The 20,543-nt window shown below is 39.6% G+C and overlaps 1 protein-coding gene across 1 annotated transcript in view; it reads left to right on the top strand.

Annotated features, from left to right (window-relative positions):
• CCDC30 (coiled-coil domain containing 30) overlaps positions 1 to 20,543 on the top strand; it is a 103,513-nt gene that overhangs the window by 44,361 nt on the left and 38,609 nt on the right. The window contains 3 exon segments of the mRNA XM_035018842.1: positions 1,736 to 1,914; positions 13,822 to 14,062; positions 18,660 to 18,839. Of these exon segments, the coding sequence (XP_034874733.1) occupies positions 1,736 to 1,914; positions 13,822 to 14,062; positions 18,660 to 18,839 (600 nt within the window).

Genomic DNA, 20,543 nt, shown 5'->3' with positions numbered 1-20,543 from the left:
TAAATCAGTTTCCCAACAGCTTAATTTTTGGAGTACATATTATAATGTAAAAGGTTTACTTAAAAATAGAACTACCAAATGATCCAGCAATTCCACTCTCTGGGTATATGCCCAAAACAATTGAAAGCAGGGTCTTGAAGAGATAATTTGCACACCCATTTTCATAGCAGCATTATTCGCAATAGCTAAAATGTGGAAGTAACCCAAGTGTTCATTGATGGATGAATAGATAAGCAAATTGTGGCATGTACACACAATGGAAAGTTATTCAGCCTTAAAAAAGGAGGGAAATCCTGCAATATGCTACAACATGGATGAATCTTGAGGACATTATACTAAATGAAATAAGCCAATCGCAAAAACACAATACTATATGATTCCAATTATGTGAGGTACTTAGAGTAGTCAAAATCATAAAGACAAAAAGTGTAATGGTAGTTTCAGGGGCTGGGGGAGAGGTCGAGGGGGAGTTATTGTTTAATAGGTATAGAGTGTGTTTTATAAGATGAAAAGAGTTCTGGAGATAGATGATGGTAATGGTCACACAACCATGTGAATGTATTTAATACCACTGAACGGCACACTTAAGCATGTAAGGCTAAGATGGTAAATTTTATGTTATGTGTATTTTACCACCACCCCCAAAATTCAAGACAAACAAAAGTTTACTTAAATGTCTTCATCCTTAAACCTTTGAATCAAAGCATTTTTTTTTTCAGTTATACTGAAAATTAGGTTCATACTTAGAATTAGGAAAATGTTTAAATGTCCTGACCCTAATGTGTTCCCCAAGTATAAAAATGGCTGCCAGACCAGGGTTAGATGGAGAGGTTGCCTGCAGGGTGATTCCTGGAGTCCCACTTATCATTAACTACTCCTGGCTGAAAATTCTCTTCCTCAGTTACTCTTGGTCTTGATTAAAATGGTAGGAAGGAGTAAAGGCTTGAACACACAATTAAAATATATTGGGTTGTATTTCCATACCACATGTGAAATGGAGGACTAAGTCCAGGCCTCATTTACCCTCTCTGAAGTTGTTATCCTGAAAGCAGGGTACAAGTTGTTGAGGGATTGGGACATGGATCAAAATAGTATGTGACCTAAGGAGGGAAAGATCCAGGACATGGGTTTGCTACCTAGAAAGGTGGATACATGGGGCACATCCTATAACTAAGCTTTATTTGTGGGACCTCGTCAGCAAAGTGAGTTATCATCACACTGTACAATTAAAGGATTTTGTGTTATGAAATATCACTGGACAGCACAACACAGAAGAGGAACTGAGGCAACAGGAATATAATGTAAAAATGAGAGGTCCAGATCACTATCCTGGTAATCTGGCTCTCCCTTGTTCTCTCTTTTAAAAAACATTTTATTTTGAAATAATTTCAGACTTACAGAAAAGTTGCAAAAATAGTACAAAGAATTTCCATGTACCTTCACCCCTTCAGTATTAGTATGGTACCACATTTGCTTTATCACTCTCCCTCTCTCTCCCTTTCTCCAAAAATACCCTTCTTTAAAACCACAGATTTATGCATTCTTATGCCTATGGTAAAAACGGATTAGATTACATAACAACCCCAAAGTGTTAAGTTAAATTAGAAGAAGACTTCAAATAGGATGTCAATTTATATTATTTGTCAATAATTATTTAAGCATTTAATGGAATGTACTTTCTCATAATTATATATTAGAATATGCAAAATAGGATATTTGTCTTCTCACTTTACAGGTCTTGAAGCTTTCACAAGAATTTGAACAATTAAATCATTTTACTGTAGGGAGAAAAACTGCACCGACTAATTTAATTACAAGTGAAAATATCTGTAAAGATATATATAAAGATGTGTCTAAACTACCAATTTTGGAAGTAGAGATTCAAAGCCCAAAGGAAGAGAGAGAGGAAATCTGGTAAATTGAGAAAGTCCCATATCACATTAATTATTTGGGGGTACAATTACCCTATTTGGCTTGATCATTGTAAGAATTTGACATTAATTTCCAAATGATGTGAATAGAAAAATTAATTATAAGTAAGCATTCCCCCAAAGAGTTTGTCTTTTGATATATTATTACATTTTTAAACCTTTTCTTGCTTTTTAAAATAAATTCATGCTTTTTGTAGAAAATTTGGAAAGCATGGAAAAATAAAAGGAATGATAATAACCTATAGTTTCACCAGGGAAATTTGTTAATGTCCTAACTTAGACTATACTCTGCCAAGAGATTTTTTGCTGTTTTTATTTAACATTGTATCTGATGATCATTTTGATAACCTTTGCTTTCTTCCTTCCTTTCTTCCTTCCTTCCTTCCCTCCTTCCTTCCTTTCTTGTTAATCTTGCCTCAAACTCTTGTATTTCTGCTTTTTCAACAGAAGTATCTTTCACAGAAACTTTTGAGACTTTTGGCTAATGCTTTTCTGCTTTGGCACAAAAACTAATAGATGCAATCAAATTTTGTCTGGGCAAAATCCTAGAACTAGATCATCAGAAGAAACAATAGATGGCAATTTTGACTTATATACTATATACTGAAGGATACATCATCAGTGAACTAGGAAAATATGGTCTAGGTGCAGCCAAAGTTCTATCTTTGTAAACATCTTAACGTAGAAGGAGGGTTTTTTGTTTTTCGGGGTTTTTTTGCTAGTTTTGGACTGCTGAATTTTATGCCTTCCTAAAAGTTGCTTTTAACTTTAGAGTGTGCTCTGAGTCCAAGATTCCCAATCATGAAACCAAGTTGCAGAAGTGGGAAAAGCATATTAGAGACGTGGTGGGGAACAGGCATGATAGTGGTCACAAGAGCGAAGAGCCGAGAAGGTCGGTCACAGCATATAGGTTTGCTATAGCGGAAAAAGGAAGTCTAGTTCTTGAGCATTAGAACGGTGTATTACCAGGTTTTTAAGGGAGATTGTTCTAGTATCTCTAGAAGAGATAAATTGAAGAAGAAAAACAGACCTATTAATCCAGATATGAACCACAGATGAAGAGATAGTGGCCTGATTGAGTAGGTGGCAATGGAGTTGAAGTGACCACTCTGAACATTTTTCAGAGAAGATGTTAACATTAATTATCAAAGCTGACAAAAATCCACCCAGCTGACTTGGGATCATTGGTAGGGATACTTGCCACAGGGAGCAAGGCTATGGCCTTAATTCCGTTAGAGGTGGGGAACCTTGCCATGATAAAGATACTGGACTTCTCTCTAAAGAGCTCCTTGCTGCCACCTGTTTCCATTACATGGTCCAAATTACTTCCCATCACTGAGACTGTGAGAAGTCTATGTATCTGCCCTATGCTTCCCTATCTCCTCTTTTTGGAATGTTTCCTCACTTACTTATCTCCTGTGCCCCACTTCACAGCCTCCATTTATCTCAGATCTATTACACAATCACATTTGACAGTAAAATTGTGTATCTACCATGTGCCAGGTACTATAGGGAGATACTAAGGATACAAAATAAGACATAGCTCCTACCTTCATGGTCCATATAGCCTGTGGGGGGAAGATAGACAATTAAACAAAGCAGTATTGGATACTATGGGAGCACAAAGGAGGTGCCCTGGTCCAGGCTAAGAAACCAGAAAATATTCTTAAAGGAAGTAACAGACTGAGTCCTGAAGTATAGATAACCCAGCGTCAAGCAAAAAGGTGAGGGAGTAATTTTCAGGGGGAATATAACATGTGCAAGAGAAGGCATGATTTGTTTGAGGAACTCAGTGACCTCGGTGCTGCTACAGCACAGAGCATGAAGAGAAGAAATGGGGAAGGAAATGATGAGAGTGAGGAAGTAGGCAGGGACCTGATCACGAGGGAACATGAGTACCCGCATGGGGACGTTTGTACAATAGGAAACTACCGCAGGGTTTAGTAACATGGAAGAGACCAAAACAGATTTGGCCTGCTGTGTGGATAATAGATTGTTAGTATAGGAATGAAGGTAATGAGACTAGTTCAGAGGCTGTTGCTACAATCTGGTGAGAGAGGATAGTGTTGGTGAGGATAGAGAAAAGTGAATGGAAATGGATCAACAGGACTTAGGGACTAATGAGTATAGGAAGTGAGGAAGACGGTATGGTAGGTGGGGACTTGGGTATTAGCAGAGGTTAAGGAAGACTTTCAAGTTTCTGGTTTGATGGTGTTATCCATTGAGTTAGGGAATGCAGTTTTGAGGGAAGTGGGAAAGGAGTGCAACTTTTGATACGTTGACTTTGAAGTGTCTTTAGAACAGCCATGCCAAGAGCGAAGCCTGGGCTGGAGGTAAATTTGAGAATCATCAATAAGTAGATGGTAGCAGAAGTCCTGTGATGGATGAGATGGTCCCGTAAGTTGCTTGATGAAGGTACCCAAAGGCAGAAATGTAAGGGAAGCCTCTCTATAAGAGACAGAAGGAATTACCCCTAATTTAATGTAGACAAAACAGCCAGAGAAGTAGAAGAAAAGTCAAGAGAGTATGTGTTACAGAAGCCAGATTAAAGAGTGTTTCAAGAAGAAAGAAATAGTAAATAGTGTCATGTGCTGCCAAGAAAATAAAGAACAAAAGGTGACTACTGAATTCAGGATTAAGAATGTGATTGAAGACTTTAGTAAGAGTTGTTCCAATGAAGGGCAAAAAACAAATGGCCTCCTAGATCGCATCTCATGGGATGGTAAATGGGAGTGAACTGAGGAATGAGTGGAATTTGAGGAAGTAAAAATGGTGAGTGTGGATGCTTTCCAAAAAGTTTGGTTATAAAGGAAAGAAGGGAATATGGAGCTGAGGTAAGAGGAAATGTGTTGTGTTTAACGACTGAGCCACCCAGGCACCCTAAAATGTGTTGTGTTTAAATGCTGAGAAAGAGACCCCAAATGGACAGGTTTAGTATTCCAAATACCAGAGGGGCACTAGCCTTAGGAGATGGGCCACCTGGTCCATTGTAACAGGAGGAAGAAAGGGAAGATGGACAGAGATCCAAGTGAGTTTTTAACTTGAGAGGAAATCAAAGTACTTGTTTGATAGTTTGTGTCCTCTGTGAAGTAGGAAAGAAAGTCATGTGCTGAAAGAGAGTAATAGAAATGTCAGAGTGAAAAAGTTTGAAATAATAACTGTGGCAATTGGAAAGGAAAGCTTACTAGGGAAGCCAGGTAGTGTTGAGGGCCCAGTTAAGGATAGAGACTGTGACTTTATATGGCATTTGTCTTTGAGAATATGTGATGTGGGGGGCAACATTTAGTATAGGCATGAGAAGACAGTTGGATTTGTCCAGGCTAAGGTTTTGCCACGTGAATGCAGTGGAAGGACAATGGGGGGAAGAAAGCTGAACATTTTATTTAGACAGTGATTAAAATAATGAACACTAGGCTTGGGGTGTCTGGGTGGCTCAGCTCAGGTCTTGCTCTCAGGGTCATGAGGGGTTTTTTTGTTTTTTTTTTAAGATTTTATTTATTTGCGAGAGCGAGAATGAGAGACAGAGAGCATGAGAAGGGAGGAGGGTCAGAGGGAGAAGCAGACTCCCCGCCGAGCAGGGAGCCTGATGCAGGACTCGATCCCGGGACTCCAGGATCATGACCTGAGCCGAAGGCAGTCGCCCAACCAACTGAGCCACCCAGGCGCCCCTCAGGGTCATGAGTTTAAGCCCCTGCACTGGGCTCCATGCTGGGCATGGAGCCTACTTAAATAATAATAACAACAACAACAACAACAACAACAACAAACACTGGGCTCTACATTGGATAAAGAAGCAAGTAAAGGGAGCTGATAGAAAAAGAGACAAGGAATTGAAAGTATTTATGTAAAAATTATGTAAAAAGGAAAAAGCTGAAATCTGGATATCTAATTTTAGTTATTTCAGAATTGAAGTGTTTGCTGCTGATAATAACCCATGGTGTGGTTATTCAAATAGTTAGCAAAGAGGGAGACATGAGGAGATAACTGGAGATAAGGAGACTGACGAAGTGAGACGCCAAGGCATTGGTGGGTGATCTGTATGGTCCTTGGAATCTTCCAGGATGATGGCAGGACTTGGGGTGAAGAAGATGCCAGGGCGCCTGGGTGGCTCAGCTGGTTAAACGACTGCCTTCGGCTCAGGTCATGATCCTGGAGTCCCTGGATCGAGTCCCACATCGGGCTCCCTGCTTGGCAGGGAGTCTGCTTCTCCCTCTGACCCTCCCGACCCTCCCCCCTCTCATGTGCTCTCTCTCTCTCAAATAAATAAATAAAATCTTTAAAAAAAAAAAAAAAAGAAGAAGAAGAAGAAGAAGAAGATGCCAGAAAGCCATGAGCAAAAATCTTCCACTGAAAAGAAGTAGAAAGTGTTAGAGCACACCTAGCATGGTCCCGTGCACATAGAAGCTGCTCCATAAGCCAAATTGATTGATTCTTGTAGTACATCTCTTCCACTACATTTTAGCTCCTTTAAGGTAATGGACTATGTCTTGTTTTTCTGTTGTGTATGGTGCTTTTCTTACAAAGTAATGAATCTTGGAACAGGAGGGACCTGCAAATCTTCTAGTGGTTTTCACACTTCAGTCTTCCAAGACTCTAGGAGCTCTATGGGGGGGCGGGCCTCAGAAACTGCCTTTGGAGATGAGGAAAGATTGATGAGTGGGACTGGGAGCCCTCCACTCACATTTCAGCCAGAGAAGACCCACTTTATCGGTTTCATATGTGGAATTCTGTATAAGATTTTACTTCAAGAAAGGGGCCACAGCTAAAATGTTTGAAAACCACTGCTATTTAGCTAGTCTTCTTTCACAGAAGAGGTCTCTGAGACCTAGAGAACTGAAATGCCTATTCCGGTTACAGTCACATACTTAGCAAGTTATCAGCGAGACTGCAGGAAGTCCCAAGTCTCCTAACTCTGAGTCAGAGGTTACTACTTTTTCTACTTTGGAGAGGACATAGTCACAAATATCTCAAGGGCTAGAAGGTGCTGGGACACTTGGGTTCTAGGTAGTTGCTATGAAAGTGAGCTTTATGGTATTAAAAACTGCTCAGGACTCAGTCTTTGTATATGTATAACATGGGGTGGGATGGGAGAATGAAGTCCAATCTGTCTTGTTCTGGACTCTCTCCAGTGTCTAGAACAATGCCTTTAAAAATATTGAAATGAATGGAGATTTCCTCCTACCCCCACTGTGTACTTGCAGTCAAACCCAAAGTTGGACTTCCAATGGCAGCCCTAAGCTTACAGAGCCCAGCTGATCTCAGCGTGGGTTTGCTTTGTTAGGAAGCTTGGGCCCGAGAGCCCCTGGTAGCTTCCCTTGACCTTAATGCCTTAATGAGCTGTATTTTTTTCTAACACACTCTCATTCACCATCTCCTTGCATTCTTACTACCTTTACCAAGAAATATGTGGTAAGTGTTCAAGTTGACTTATGTTTCCAGTTCAACTTGACAGTGAATTTATATCCATTTCCCAGGCTACTGATAAATTTTTCCTCTTCCTCTAAACTATTTCTTTCCCAGTCCAATCCATTCAGTGAATAGCCCCTCCATTCACACAGTTGATCAAACCAAAACCTAAGGAGTCACTGTTGCTTCCTCCCCACATCTAAACCATCAACAAATCCTGTCAGTTCCACCATGAAAATATAGAATATTTAATCTGTTTATTTCTACTATATCTCCACTGCTACTACCCTACTCCATGACACTGGTATCACTCACTTAGACCATCACAATATCTTCTTAACTAACCTCCCTGCTTCCATACGTCTTTACCAATCCATTCTCCATAGAGCAGCCAAACTATTTTTTTTTTTAAAGATTTTATTTATTTATTTGAGAGAGAGAATGAGAGCACAAGAGGGGTTAGGGTCAGAGGGAGAAGCAGATTCCTCGCCAAGCAGGGAGTCTGATGCGGGACTCGATCCTGGGACTCAGGGATCATGACCTGAGCCGAGGGCAGACACTTAACCAACTGAGCCACCCACGTGCCCCAAAGTTTGCCTTTTGTTTCTAAATTACACATTTTCTCTTATATCTTTTGAAAGGATAAAGCCTGTTCTTTTTGGAGGGCATTTATTTAATGGATAATTGTCCTCAGGTATCAAGAGCACTTTAAATTCCCATATTCCAAGATATTGCTAATTCTCCTTAATCAACTAACAAAATCATGTGAGTGCTGTTAATTTATTCAGACCATTAATGAAGATGTAAAATGGCATCAGCCCCAGGATTGTGCCCTAGAGAGCGCTTGTTCATCATTCCGTCCAAGTCAGAGAAGACATACCGACTGTCTTCCTCTAAATATGGCTTTATAGGCACATCTCTTAGGCCCACCTGAGAGGAAGACCATTTAAACTTTATCTTTAAACTATGGAAACATAATGAAGGCTCCTTCTCTTCTTCCATGTCAGCATGGCCACTATGCAATTATAGAAGAAAATTACATTAGGTCTGGCTAATTTTACTCTTTATAAAGTCATTTATCCTTCTAAATGTAGGCACAAATCAAGTGCCTGCATAGATGTTAAGCCCAAATGACCAGTTCATATTTGCCATTTTTTTAAAGAAAGCTTTTTATTTTTAGGTACTTGTAGATTCACAATGCATACAGTTGTAAGAAATAATAGAGAGGTCCCATGAACCCTTTAATCAGTTTCTCCCATTGGTAACATCTTATAAAATTATAGTATAATATCATAACCTGGATATTGACATTGATACAGTCAAGGTACAGAACATTTCCTTCACCACAGAGATCCTTCTTGTTGTTCTTTTATAGACCCTCCCTCCTAACATTCCTCCCCCGTCACCCACTTCTAACTCTAGGCCCTAGTCTAATTCAAATTAGTCTATTCTCCATTTCTGTAAGTTTTTCACTTCAAGAGTGTTATATAAATATAACATACAATATGTAGCCTTTTGGGGCTGGCCTTTTTTCACTCAACATAATTCTCTGGAGATTCTTCTAGATTTCTGTATCAACAATTGGATCCTTTTGACTGTTGTGTAGTGTTCCATAGTATGGCTGTTCCACAGTTTAACTGTTCATCCATTGAAAGACATCCAGTTTATTTCTAGTTTGGGCTGTTTTAAATGAAGCTGCTATAAATATTCAAGTTTTCATATGAACGTAATTGTTCATTTCTCTGGGATAAATCCCCAGGAGTGCAATTTCTGGCTCACATGGTAACCGTATGTTTAGGGGTTTTTTGTTGTTTTTTAAGACATTGCTGAACTGTTTTCCCCCAGTGGCTGGGATATCATTTTACATTCCCACTAGCAATATAGGAGTGATCCAGTTTCTCTGCATCTTCTCTAGCATTTGGTATTGTCACTTGTAAATTTTAGCCATTCTGATAGGTGTATAGTGGTATCTCATTATAGTTTTAATTTGCATTTTCCTGAAGGCTAATAATGTTGAGTATCTTTTCGTGTGCTTATTTGCATCTGTCTGTCCTCTTTAGTGAAATCTCCTTCTGTGTCTTTGCCTATTTTCTAACGGGTTTGTTTTCTCACTGTTAAGTTTTGAGAGTTCTTTATGAATTCTAATATTAGTCCTTTGTCAGATATGTGATTTGCAAGTATTTTTTCCCAGTCCATTTCTTGTTGTTCACTCTTTTACGAGGATTATCTCAGCATGAAGTTTTTCATTTTTATGGTGTATCAGTCTTTCCTTTTATGGATCACACTTTCGGTGTTAAGTCTTAGAACTCTGCTGGTCTTGAAGACTCTCCTGTGTTTTATGTATATTTTTACAATTTAAGTCCATTTTGCATTTGAGTTTTTATTTTGATTATTGTACTTTTCAGTTCCAAAATTTCCATTCGGTTCTTCCTTATATTTTCTATTTCTGTGCCAAGATTTTCTAGTTCTTTTCTGAGACTTTGCATTTTTTCATGTATTTCAATTGTGTTCATAAGTGCTCATCAAAGCATTTTTATAATGGCTGATTAAAAATCTTTGTCAGATAATTCTGACATGTTGGTTTTATCATCTATTTTTACCTTTTTTCATTTTCCTGGGTTTTGGTATGAAGAGTAATTTTAGATTAAAATCTGAATATTTTGGGTATTATGAAACTCTAGATCTTATTTAAGCCTTCAGTTTAACTGGCTTCTTCCGATACCACTCTGGCAGGGGGAGTAGGAGGGTGCTATCTCATTACTACCCCAGGTGGGTGGTACAAGTCAAGCTTCCCCACTCAAACTCCATGGGACACCCAAGGAAAGGGGGACTCCTCATTACTGCTGGTGAAGGTGGGAGGCCTATGCTTATACTGCTCTGGCTGTGAGAGGGAGGAGTGCCTTGTTACTGGTATCCACTGGGTCTCCATGATACCACATGGAGGTGGGTAAGGGTGGTCTTGTTAGTGAAAGTCCTTACTCTCCACTAGGCCTCCTCTGACACTACCCCAGTGGAAAGGGAGAAAGGTATCTCCTCACTGCCAGGTGGGGGTGAAAGTCCAGACTCCCTGTGTCTATTACTGCCTGGCAGGGATGAAAGTCCCTGCTCCCTGTTGGCTTGTGACACCACCCCAATGGGGGTGCTTCATTATAGCCTGGCGGAGGTGGGAGTATAGGCTCCCAACCTGACCTTGGCTGACATGGGTGAGGGTGGGGCCACAGTTTTTTTTCTGTGGTGTTTGGCTGCTGGAATAAAGCTGTTAAAACCCAGGAAGCTCACAGTCATGTCACTCCTCAGGTCCTAAGTACCCTAGTTGGTCTACCTTCTCTGTACCTTTCAGAGTCTTCTTCTTTTTTTTTCTTAAAGATTTTTTTATTATTATTATTTATTTGACAGAGAGAAAGACAGTGAGAGAGGGAACACAAGCAGGGGGAGGGGGAGAGGGAGAAGCAGACTCCCCGCTGAGCAGAGAGCCCGATGCAGGACTCAATCCCAGGACCCTGGGATCATGACCTGAGCCAAAGGCAGACGCTTAATGACTGAGCCACCCAGGCACCCCTCAATGTCTTCTTATGTTTGTTTTATATATAATGCCCGGGCTTTTAGTTGTACTTGTGGGAGAAACAGGGAAAAGTAGGTTGACTCCATTTTTCTGGAAGCAGAAGTCGGTTTTTCCATTTTAATAATTATGAGGTATATGTTTGCATTTTCTGCAGTCTTCAAGTGTATCTGGCTTCCACTGGGAGTAGGAAAAGGAAAAGAGTTTATGGAGGATGGAAAAAATGATTGTTATTTTATCAGAAATTTATTTTTAAAGCATTTTAGTCTTTCATATTGTTTTATATAGTTTGAGTATATTATCTTTTTTTATTTCTTTTTTTAAACTTTGAGAGAGAGAGAGCAGGTGAGAGAGCACAAGCAGGGGGAGCAGTGGAGGGAGAGGGAAAAGCAGGCTCCCCACTGAGCAGGGAGCCCAATGCAGGGCTCGATCCTAAGACCCTCGGATCCTGACCTGAGTTGAAGGCAGACACTTAAACCAACCAAGCTACACAGGTGCCCTGAGTATATTATCTTTAAAAACCTGCTGAATTGGGGCACCTGGGTGGCTCAGCTGGTTAAGTATCCGACTCTTGATTTCAACTCAGGTCATGATCTCAGGGTCATTGCATCAAGCCCTGTGTTGGGCTCTGCACTGGGCGTGGAGCCTGCTTAAGATTCTCTCTCTCCCTCTCCCTCTGCCCCACCCCTCCCCTTCCTCTTGCACTCTCTTTCTCTCTCTCTCTCGCAAAAACAAAAACAAAAAAAGAACCTGCTGAGTTCAAAATAAAATAAAATATTTAATTCTTTTTTTTGTACAATGCTAAAGGAATTATAATTTTTCTCCTGTTCTTTTCCAGTTTTTTCTATATATACATTTCCCATGGTATTATGTATGTTTATATACATTTCCCATGGTATTATGTATGTTTATTCACATATACATACATATATATAGTTTATTGTTGTACCATTTTATTTTAATAAGTATTTTTCATGTTGGTGAATTGTCTTTATACCACTTTCAAGTTGATTTATCTTTAATTCTCTTAGCCATTTCTGTGTCTCCATTTATTTATTTATTTATTTTTAAAGATTTTATTTATTTAGTAGAGAGCGAAAGAGAGAGAAACAGCATGAGAGGGGAGAGGGTCAGAAGGAGAAGCAGGTTCCCCGCCGAACTGGGAGCCAGATGAAGGACTTGATCCCAGGACTCCAGGATCACAACCTGAGCCAAAGGCAGTCGCTTAACCAACTGAGCCACCCAGGTGCCCCTATGTCTCCATTTAATCACTGTTTTAAATAGTATGCTTATGAGCATTATTATACATTCAGCTCTTTTCTTCTTATGAATTATTCTATTGCAGTAAATTTATTGGTATTCAGTTATTCAGTCAAAGGGTCTGAACATTTTTATGGCTCTTGATCTGAATTGCCAAATTGCGTTCTTGAAGAATTTGAGCACCAACTATAATTTGTGAAGCATGCTATCTAAGCTCTGAGGTAGCTGAAATAAATTTAAAATGAACGAATAAAAATAAACTCGGCATGTTTGTGTCATCCACACTGTCTGACCGTTGAAGGTACATTCCTTCCCCTTGGCTTCTGCGGCTCACAGTCTCTTGATTTTTCCTCCTCCCTCTCTAGCTTCTCAACATCCCCTCCTGGCTCTCATTCCTCTTGCTTGTTCCTTACAGGTCTTCAGGCGTCTGTCTACAATGGTCTTCCTTCTCTCACTTTCTCCCTTCTCCTTGGCTCCTGTTACCCGATCCCAAGGCTGCTGCTCACATTCTTCTGTATCTGTATGTTCTCCAGAGGCATCTCTCCAGTCTATATTCACATTCCCCCTTCTTGGTCTACCATCCACTTGCCTATTTGCCCCAGTCAGAAATCCAGGTGTCATCCATTTTTCCTTTTTTTCCCTCTCCTGTCACATCCAATTCATGACATTTTATCAATATTGTCTTCTAAATATCTCTAGAATCCACTGCTTGTTTCCATCCCCACCATCCTTTCTAGTCATCATTGTTTATCACATGGACCACTAACAATCTCTGGTTTCCCACCACGTGGCATCCAAATGATCTTTCTAAAGGACATTCTTTTGCCTCTAGGCTTTTATCCATTTTATTTATTAAGTCATCCTGGAACACCTTTATTTTTTTCTGTTCCCATCTATACCAGCACCCAACATACACACACACATACCAGTATGCACACACCTGGGGGCGCCTGGGTGGCTCAGTCGTTAAGCGTCTGCCTTCAGCTCAGGTCATGATCCCAGGGTCCTGGGATCGAGCCCCACGTCGGGCTGGCTCCCTGCTCCTCTGAAAGCCTGCTTCTCCCTCTCCCACTCCCCCTGCATGTGTTCCCTCTCTGGCTGTGTCTCTCTGTCAAATAAATAAATAAATACAATCTTAAAAACAAAACAAACAAAAAAACCCAAGTATGCACACACCTGTACCTTTATGTTTGCTTGGTTTGTGCCTAGTCATCCATCAAGCCTCAGATTACTTACTACTAGTGTAATCTACTCAGTTATCGTCCTTATTTCTCACTGAATTGTACACCCTTTAGGGCAGGGATTATGTCCTGTTATAGCCCCAGTGCTTGCCAAAGTGCCTGGAGCTTATTGAGTAATTAAAAAAAAATCTTTACAAGCTGTGTCTGCCCAATGCCATACTTAATGTTGAAAAAGTGAAAAGCTCCCTTAAACTGGTTGATTTGGTATAAACAAAAATCTCTGATGGGTCATCTCCCTGAATGTGAGTAAAAAAAAATGACTCATTTGTTTTTAAATTTTATTTATAAGAGTAAGATAACTGTTCTGCTACAGAATTCAAGTTGAAAAATTCGCTTTCAGTACTGGTTGATTTTTTTTTCCCATCCGTATTCTGCTACTATAATGAGCATTTTAACAGTTTTCTGTTGTTATATTTGTACCAAGTCCTGAACAAGGAGAAAGTAAGCAGAAAGAAATTGCAGAGGAGCCAGTAAAGGAGGGCACTTTGCCAAGAGAGAGGCAGAAGGAGGAAGACTCACAACAGAACCAAGATTTGAAGGGTGAAGGACAGCAGTTGACCTTGAAGCCTGAGAAAATCGTGAGGCTTAGAGAAGAGCTGAATCATATAAATCAGAGCTCCCTGCAGTCTCAGAGCTCGGGGGAGAGTTCAGACAGTAGTGCCCAGGTAGGTGCTGTCAACACGCACTCTTTCTAGGTCCATATCCTCTGGCCAGCTGTGGATGTAAGCACCATTTTTATATCAACATTAATGTATGTTGTTAAGCAAGATCGTCACCATGGCCTGAATGGTAATAAAATAGCAACCAGAATCGGAACTAAGCCCGTCAGCAGACGCACTGTGTTCTAAAGGGTTCTTAGGCTCCATTTAGTTCTCAGCAGGAAGAAATGCTGATTGGTCCTCAACATCTGCCCCAGGGAGGCAGCATAGGGAGGGGCAGGATCTGTGCCACATTTTCTATTCATCGTGCCTGACTTAGAATTACAAAATAGTTTGGGTGGGCAAAAGCCCACAAACTTGGAATTGTTTTAAGTATGGCTTTTTCTATTTACTCAAGATCCACCTGCTGAAGAAATCAGGGAGTGACTGCCAACCACACCTCAGCTCTTACACCTCAATTTTGCAGGTTCCCTCTTGTACAAATTAAGATTTCCCTACACATACCTTTCTAGGAATTATCTTGAGATCCACAGAGGGAGGCCTTTGTACACATTCACAAACCAACTTTAAAAGACTGATAATACACATTTAAAAATGGCTTCAAGTATACATAGGAAAAAAAGGCAGAGTAATAGTAAAGGAAGTCAAAAGGATATTTGAAAAGAGATTCAAATATAGGGTCTGAAAATGAGGCAGGTCACAGTAAAGAAGGAAAATAGATCCCTGAAAGGAGATTCAGATACGTTTGAAAGAGAAGGGAGCCATTGCATTTATTCAGAAGACCAAAGGGGAGTATGACATCAAATGTTCAAAAAGAGGTTAATTTTAAATCCCCCAGACAGTTCCTTTATTGGGCAGTGAGCAGTGTGGGAGGCTTGGGCAGAGGCTGCACACTGTGGTCACAAAGATGATAAAATCTTGACTTATGAGCTTAAAATGATCAATGCGCTTACAGAACAATGAGTTGGAGAGTATGACAAGTAACACCCTGGTTCATTTATTAATTTTATTTAATGTACCCTTTCTCATTACTTGAAGAATCATCTGTCAATACCCAGGAGGGAGGTGAAAAACGATTAAATATATAAAAATTATATGGGGGCATCTGGGAGAAGAGCCACTTTGTGAAAAGACAAATGGTCCTATATACCACATAGCCTCTAGGGTTTTACTGAATTCTTGCAGAGTTCAGTAATTTTGTTCCATAGTAATGACTTTGAATGATTGAAAGAAGGGTAAGTTGCTCTTACTTGCTTATCTAACCTTTATTAATGGAGTATTTATGATGTGCCAGGCCCTGTGTTAGGACACATACCGCAGGAAACAAGATAGATGTGGGCCTCATGGGAAAAAATAACATATTTATATTTTGAACTTTACATGTCCCAAAGCGGTATCACACACACTATTTCATTTACTTCTTTAAGCAGGCAAGGAAGAAAAGACATTTTAGGCGGATGTTTGGTTTTTTTCTTCAGGGTTCTGTGCAATGATAATTTCAGAAACTTTTTCTGTGTAGAGGTTACTTTGACGTACTGGTGGCTATAAATTGTTCTGCCTTTTAGTTCTTGTGTATGTGAAGTTTTTGGTCTTCACCCCTGTTGTCGGATTATTGTCTAGTGCCTAGCTGCTTATTGCTGTATCTTCTTAATCTCATAACATACACATTTAAGCAACTATAGCTTGAGACCAGATATTAAACTTTAAAGAATGCATATAGATGGTAAATACATAGAAAAAGAACTGTGAGAGCCTCTTTTATGAGTAAGTAGGTGAGCTCTATTGTTCATATGTAACTGTGACATCATTTGTGACTGCTGATTGCCTTTGGTGGCTTAATTTCTGCTGTTCAACAGCATTCCAGGTAAGGTTGTAATAGCTGAATTCAAGATTATTACTTCCCCAATGTTTATGAAACAAACTGGAATCACCAATACTTAGCTTAATTTTATAGGTTTAAAAATCTAGCTTCATGTTTGTCCATGACATTATTGAATATTTGCTCTGTTCCAGGCACTATACTAAATACCTTGTGTGTATTAAGCAACACAACAAGAAAGGATATTATTACTGCCACTTTACAGATGAGGAAACTGAGGCTTTAGAGAGGTTAAATAATTTTCCCAGAATGACACATTGTGGTGGAACCTGGGTCTGTCTACTCTAGAACTTGACCTCTTAACCCCTATGTCATTTGCTTCCCCTTGCTGAGAAATTCAAAGAAAGCATACAGTTCTCATGTAAAGCTAATTTCCTAAGGAAGGCTGGCAAGCTGTCTCCCAAAAGCCCTCCAGGGTGTCTGTTATCGATTACCTTGGTGAATTTATTCGGTGTTTGGCCCTTAGGCTTGCAGCTTCCAAAACTTGATGCATTAATCCCCCTAGAATAGATCTGTGTCTTGGGGATAAACTCACATTAAACCAAACTTTCAAGACTATAGGGACTATAGGGTAAGACTGGAATGTCAGTTAATTATTATCTGTAATAATTATAAATAACACTTGAACATGTTTAAATGAACAACACATTCACCTGTAGAGAGCTGAGAAAGACAAATCCAAATCTGAAGGATGTTTGATGAGTAGGGAGTCTGAACAAGTGGACTTGGTTTGATGATTGACAGCTTCACGGGCTGGATAGCCTGTTCCATCCACATCCACTGGATGAGAGTATTTAAGGCTTATAGGCTTTAATTGTTTCCACAAAAGGAATGATCTTGTCGTCGGGACCAGTATATGGATTTGGTTCATATTAAGTTTTTATTGTATGAAGATAATATTTAAAAATATTAAAAGCTAGATCTTAAGCCTATAAAATTAAGATAATTAATGGTTGTTTCAATTTGTTTCATTTTAATTCTTAAGGAATTATGAATTGAAGAGACATTATGATGGATCATCTGGTCTTATGCCTTTTATTTGCAGATGAGTCAGCTGAGACTCAGAGAGAATAACTGGCTTAATAAGTCTGTTGATTGGTCAAGAAAGGACGCTTAAGTACTTTACTTTGCACTCCTACATGGTTCCCAGTAGCCTGAGTGAGTCTAAACGCCTCCGTAATAACTTTCTGCCAGGAAGCAATTTACGTGGTGGGGGAAAAAGAGAGACTCTTTATGTGGGCCACTCGACTGGCTAACTGGTAGCTTCTTTACTAGTTATTTGCCTTTCATGAAAAATAATTTGCATTTCTACTCTGGCTAAGTGACTTGACTAGAAAACGTGGGCAAGAAGAACTATTGTTCTGGCTTTTCTCATCTTCAAAACAGGCTAAAAACTTCTGTACGTTGGTATAAAGGGGGCGCTTCTCTTATATAATCCTGGGCGTGTTCAGTGGCCATCTGGGCTACTGGTTACTAATTGATTATTAAAAGCTGCCGTCTGATAGTTAAATAAGAAGCTAGACAGGTGATCAAGGGTTTCCAGGCTTCCGGAGAACTCTTGTTTTCAGATGGAAGCAGAAGGCAGTTAAAATAAAGATGGGTAGCACCCACAGTACTTAGTAATGTTATTGAGTGCTTATTGTGTGCTAGGCATCGTGCTAAATGCTTGCATGCATTATCTTACTTACCCTTTACTGCATCCAGCAGTTATCATTATTATCCCCATTTTCAGATGAAGGAAATGAAAAGGAGAGAAACTAATTAACTTCTTCAAGATAGATTCAGGACTGAAAGTAATTCCAAAGCTAGGGTTCTTAATAATTACATTATAATTCCATTAAAGAATTTTTTCTAGGGATCTTAGACACTTGAAGCTCTAGCATAAGCAAATTGGATTTAGACTGCCTTTTTGACTAAACCAAGACAGGAATTAAAGGGCTTTACAGGACTTGGGGAATTCTGTGTTACAATTCTGTTGCAAGCAAGAGAGAACTAGACTAATGACATGGGATTTCCAGTAAGTCATGGGCAGGAAGTACACTGGACCAGGACTCAGGAAACTCTAAATATATGTTATCTATTGCATTGGATAAGGTTGAATTCTTTATCTACATAGCACACCTATGTGAGCCTATCTTTTAGAAAACCCCACGATTCCTCCTTTGGTCAAGGTGGTTTTATTGCCCTGGAGACCTGCAGGAGGGTGTGTGGTTGTTGAATAGTAACTGAAGAAGAATCATGTGATAGTAACAGGAAAGCAATGAGGAAGACTGGGAATTTAAGATCTCCTTCTAAATGTTCTCTTTCTTTTTGCCAACAGATGCCACACTCACACACACACTGTATACACATTCACGCTTTCCTTCTTCACATATTGGCTCTTTGAACTCCCCATTTAAAGCATGTCTTACCCTAAAATGGTTCATGCTTCTGTTTCCCTTCATTGTTATGAAAAATAAGAAAGTTAGTTGTCTATGCTTAACTGCTTTGCTCAAATAATTTCGTTGATATTTTCACTCTAAAATAACAGGAGTTAAATTATATGAACATGTACCAAATGGCCATAAGTATAAAAAAGAGTAATTTGCTGGAGGTAAGCCAACTCCAAGAATATTTACGTTTGAATAATCATGTTCTGACATTTCTGCTTCTGACAGCTGGAACACATGTTTTAGCAATATTCTTTCAAACGGCCCATGTTTCTCTTTTAAAATGTTTGCTTAGTATCCATCATCTGGAGAAAAACTGAAATACCAGCGGCAAGAGGATGTACAACAGCTTCATCAGAATTTTCACCGGCTCCAGATTCTGTGCAACTCAGCTGAAAAAGAGCTCCGGTATGATCGAGGAAAGAACTTGGACTTGAAACAGCATAATAGTTTACTTCAGGAAGAAAGCATTAAGGTAATTCTAGTGGGCATAGCCTGGATCAGAGAGTCCAGTTGCTAATTGGCCCTGGGGATAAACGAATTCGAATTCCCCAACTGCAATATTTGTGACAGGACCCCCAGATGTGTGGGCAGTGTGAGCACTCTGACTTTGCCCTACCAAGTAGGTACACAGTTCAGTTGTTTCTCTGCTGCTGAAGGCGTGTGTATATATATATATATATTTTTTAAAGATTTTATTTATTTATTTGAGACAGAGAGAATGAGAGAGAGAGAGAGAGCACATGAGAGGGGGGAGGGTCAGAGGGAGAAGCAGGCTCCCTGCCGAGCAGGGAGCCCGATGCAGGACTCGATCCCGGGACTCCAGGATCATGACCTGAGCCGAAGGCAGTTGCTTAACCAACTGAGCCACCCAGGCGCCCAAGGCGTGTGTATATTGTCAACTTATAAATGTGACAAACTTTTTTAAGTTACATAATCTTTTGAAATCATTAGCTAAAACTTTTAACACTTACTAAATTTGAATGACCTGACCCCAAACGCTGGAGGTCCTGCCCTAGTTCTATCTATAGACTTATTTATCCCCAAGAGATTTATCTATTATTATTGGTTGAATCAAATATCAACTGCTCCGAGGTACAATTCATAGGAGGGCGACTTGTTCTATCAGAAAGTTAGGAGGACATTCCCCAAACATGCTTGTTTTAAAATAACCTATGTAGAACTGTCATCCACAGAGTTCATCTAAATTTTATGAACCACATAAATATTCAAACTGAACCATCAGGTAAAATAGTGCTTCTTTTTAATTGAAGTTCAATCCTGTAAACATATATTAAGGACCTAGTTTCTATAAGTCCCTATCTAAAGTTCTGGAACTCAACATTCAACAAATATGTACTGATCATCAGTCACAATCTAGGCAGGCAATCTTGTTGATACTGAGGGTTTAACGGTAGATAGAACCGATAGAGTTCTTATCCCCTGGTCAGTAGGAGTCCATGGGTCAAATACTGCCTGCCTCTTGTTTTTGTAAATAAAGCTTTATTGGCACACAGCCACACCTGTTTGTTTACATATTATGGATGGCTGCTTTTGCCTTGTAATAGCAGATTTGAGTAGTTCTGACAGAGACCACGTGGCCCACAAAGGCTAAAATATTTACTCTCTGGCCCTTTATAGGAAAATTCGTCATACCTAGTGTAGCGTGAACAAAGTACCTTCTTCAAAAAGTGACCTAAAAATGGATTAAGAAAGGTCCCTATTTTTTAGGAACTCAATCTAGTAGGGGAGATACAGAGGAAAACAAGTAGTCATTTATGTCAAACTTCAAGGGAGCCCCTTCTAGAAAGTCCTAGTATTCCAGGGTTATTTGAAGAAACCTCTTCCTTATCCTCACCCTTCATGATTTTTTGAATATTGACCACATTCTCTCAAGCCTTTGTAGTTTTAAATTAAATTCCAAATCTTTATCATATTTCCTTGTAAGACAGCCTTTCACTTTTCCTTTCAAACACATTTCTGAGATCATTTTAACTGTCTAACTCTGAACACATTCAAGCAATACTACATCTTTCTCAAGGTGTAATGACCAGAGCAACACAGATTATGACACCTCATCTGTGGTTGGCACCCTGGAAACCCTAGAAATGTTTGTTGAATTAATGAGTGAGTCCTTCAGTGATGGGTAAATGATAGATTGGTAAAAGGAGAAGATATT

Source organism: Mirounga leonina, unplaced genomic scaffold (assembly GCF_011800145.1).
Source record: "Mirounga leonina isolate KUSES-001 unplaced genomic scaffold, KU_Mleo_1.0 Mir_173, whole genome shotgun sequence".
Taxonomy (NCBI): Eukaryota; Metazoa; Chordata; class Mammalia; order Carnivora; family Phocidae; genus Mirounga; species Mirounga leonina.
Note: the sequence above shows the minus strand (reverse complement) of the source record. Positions and strands in the feature narration are given on the sequence as shown.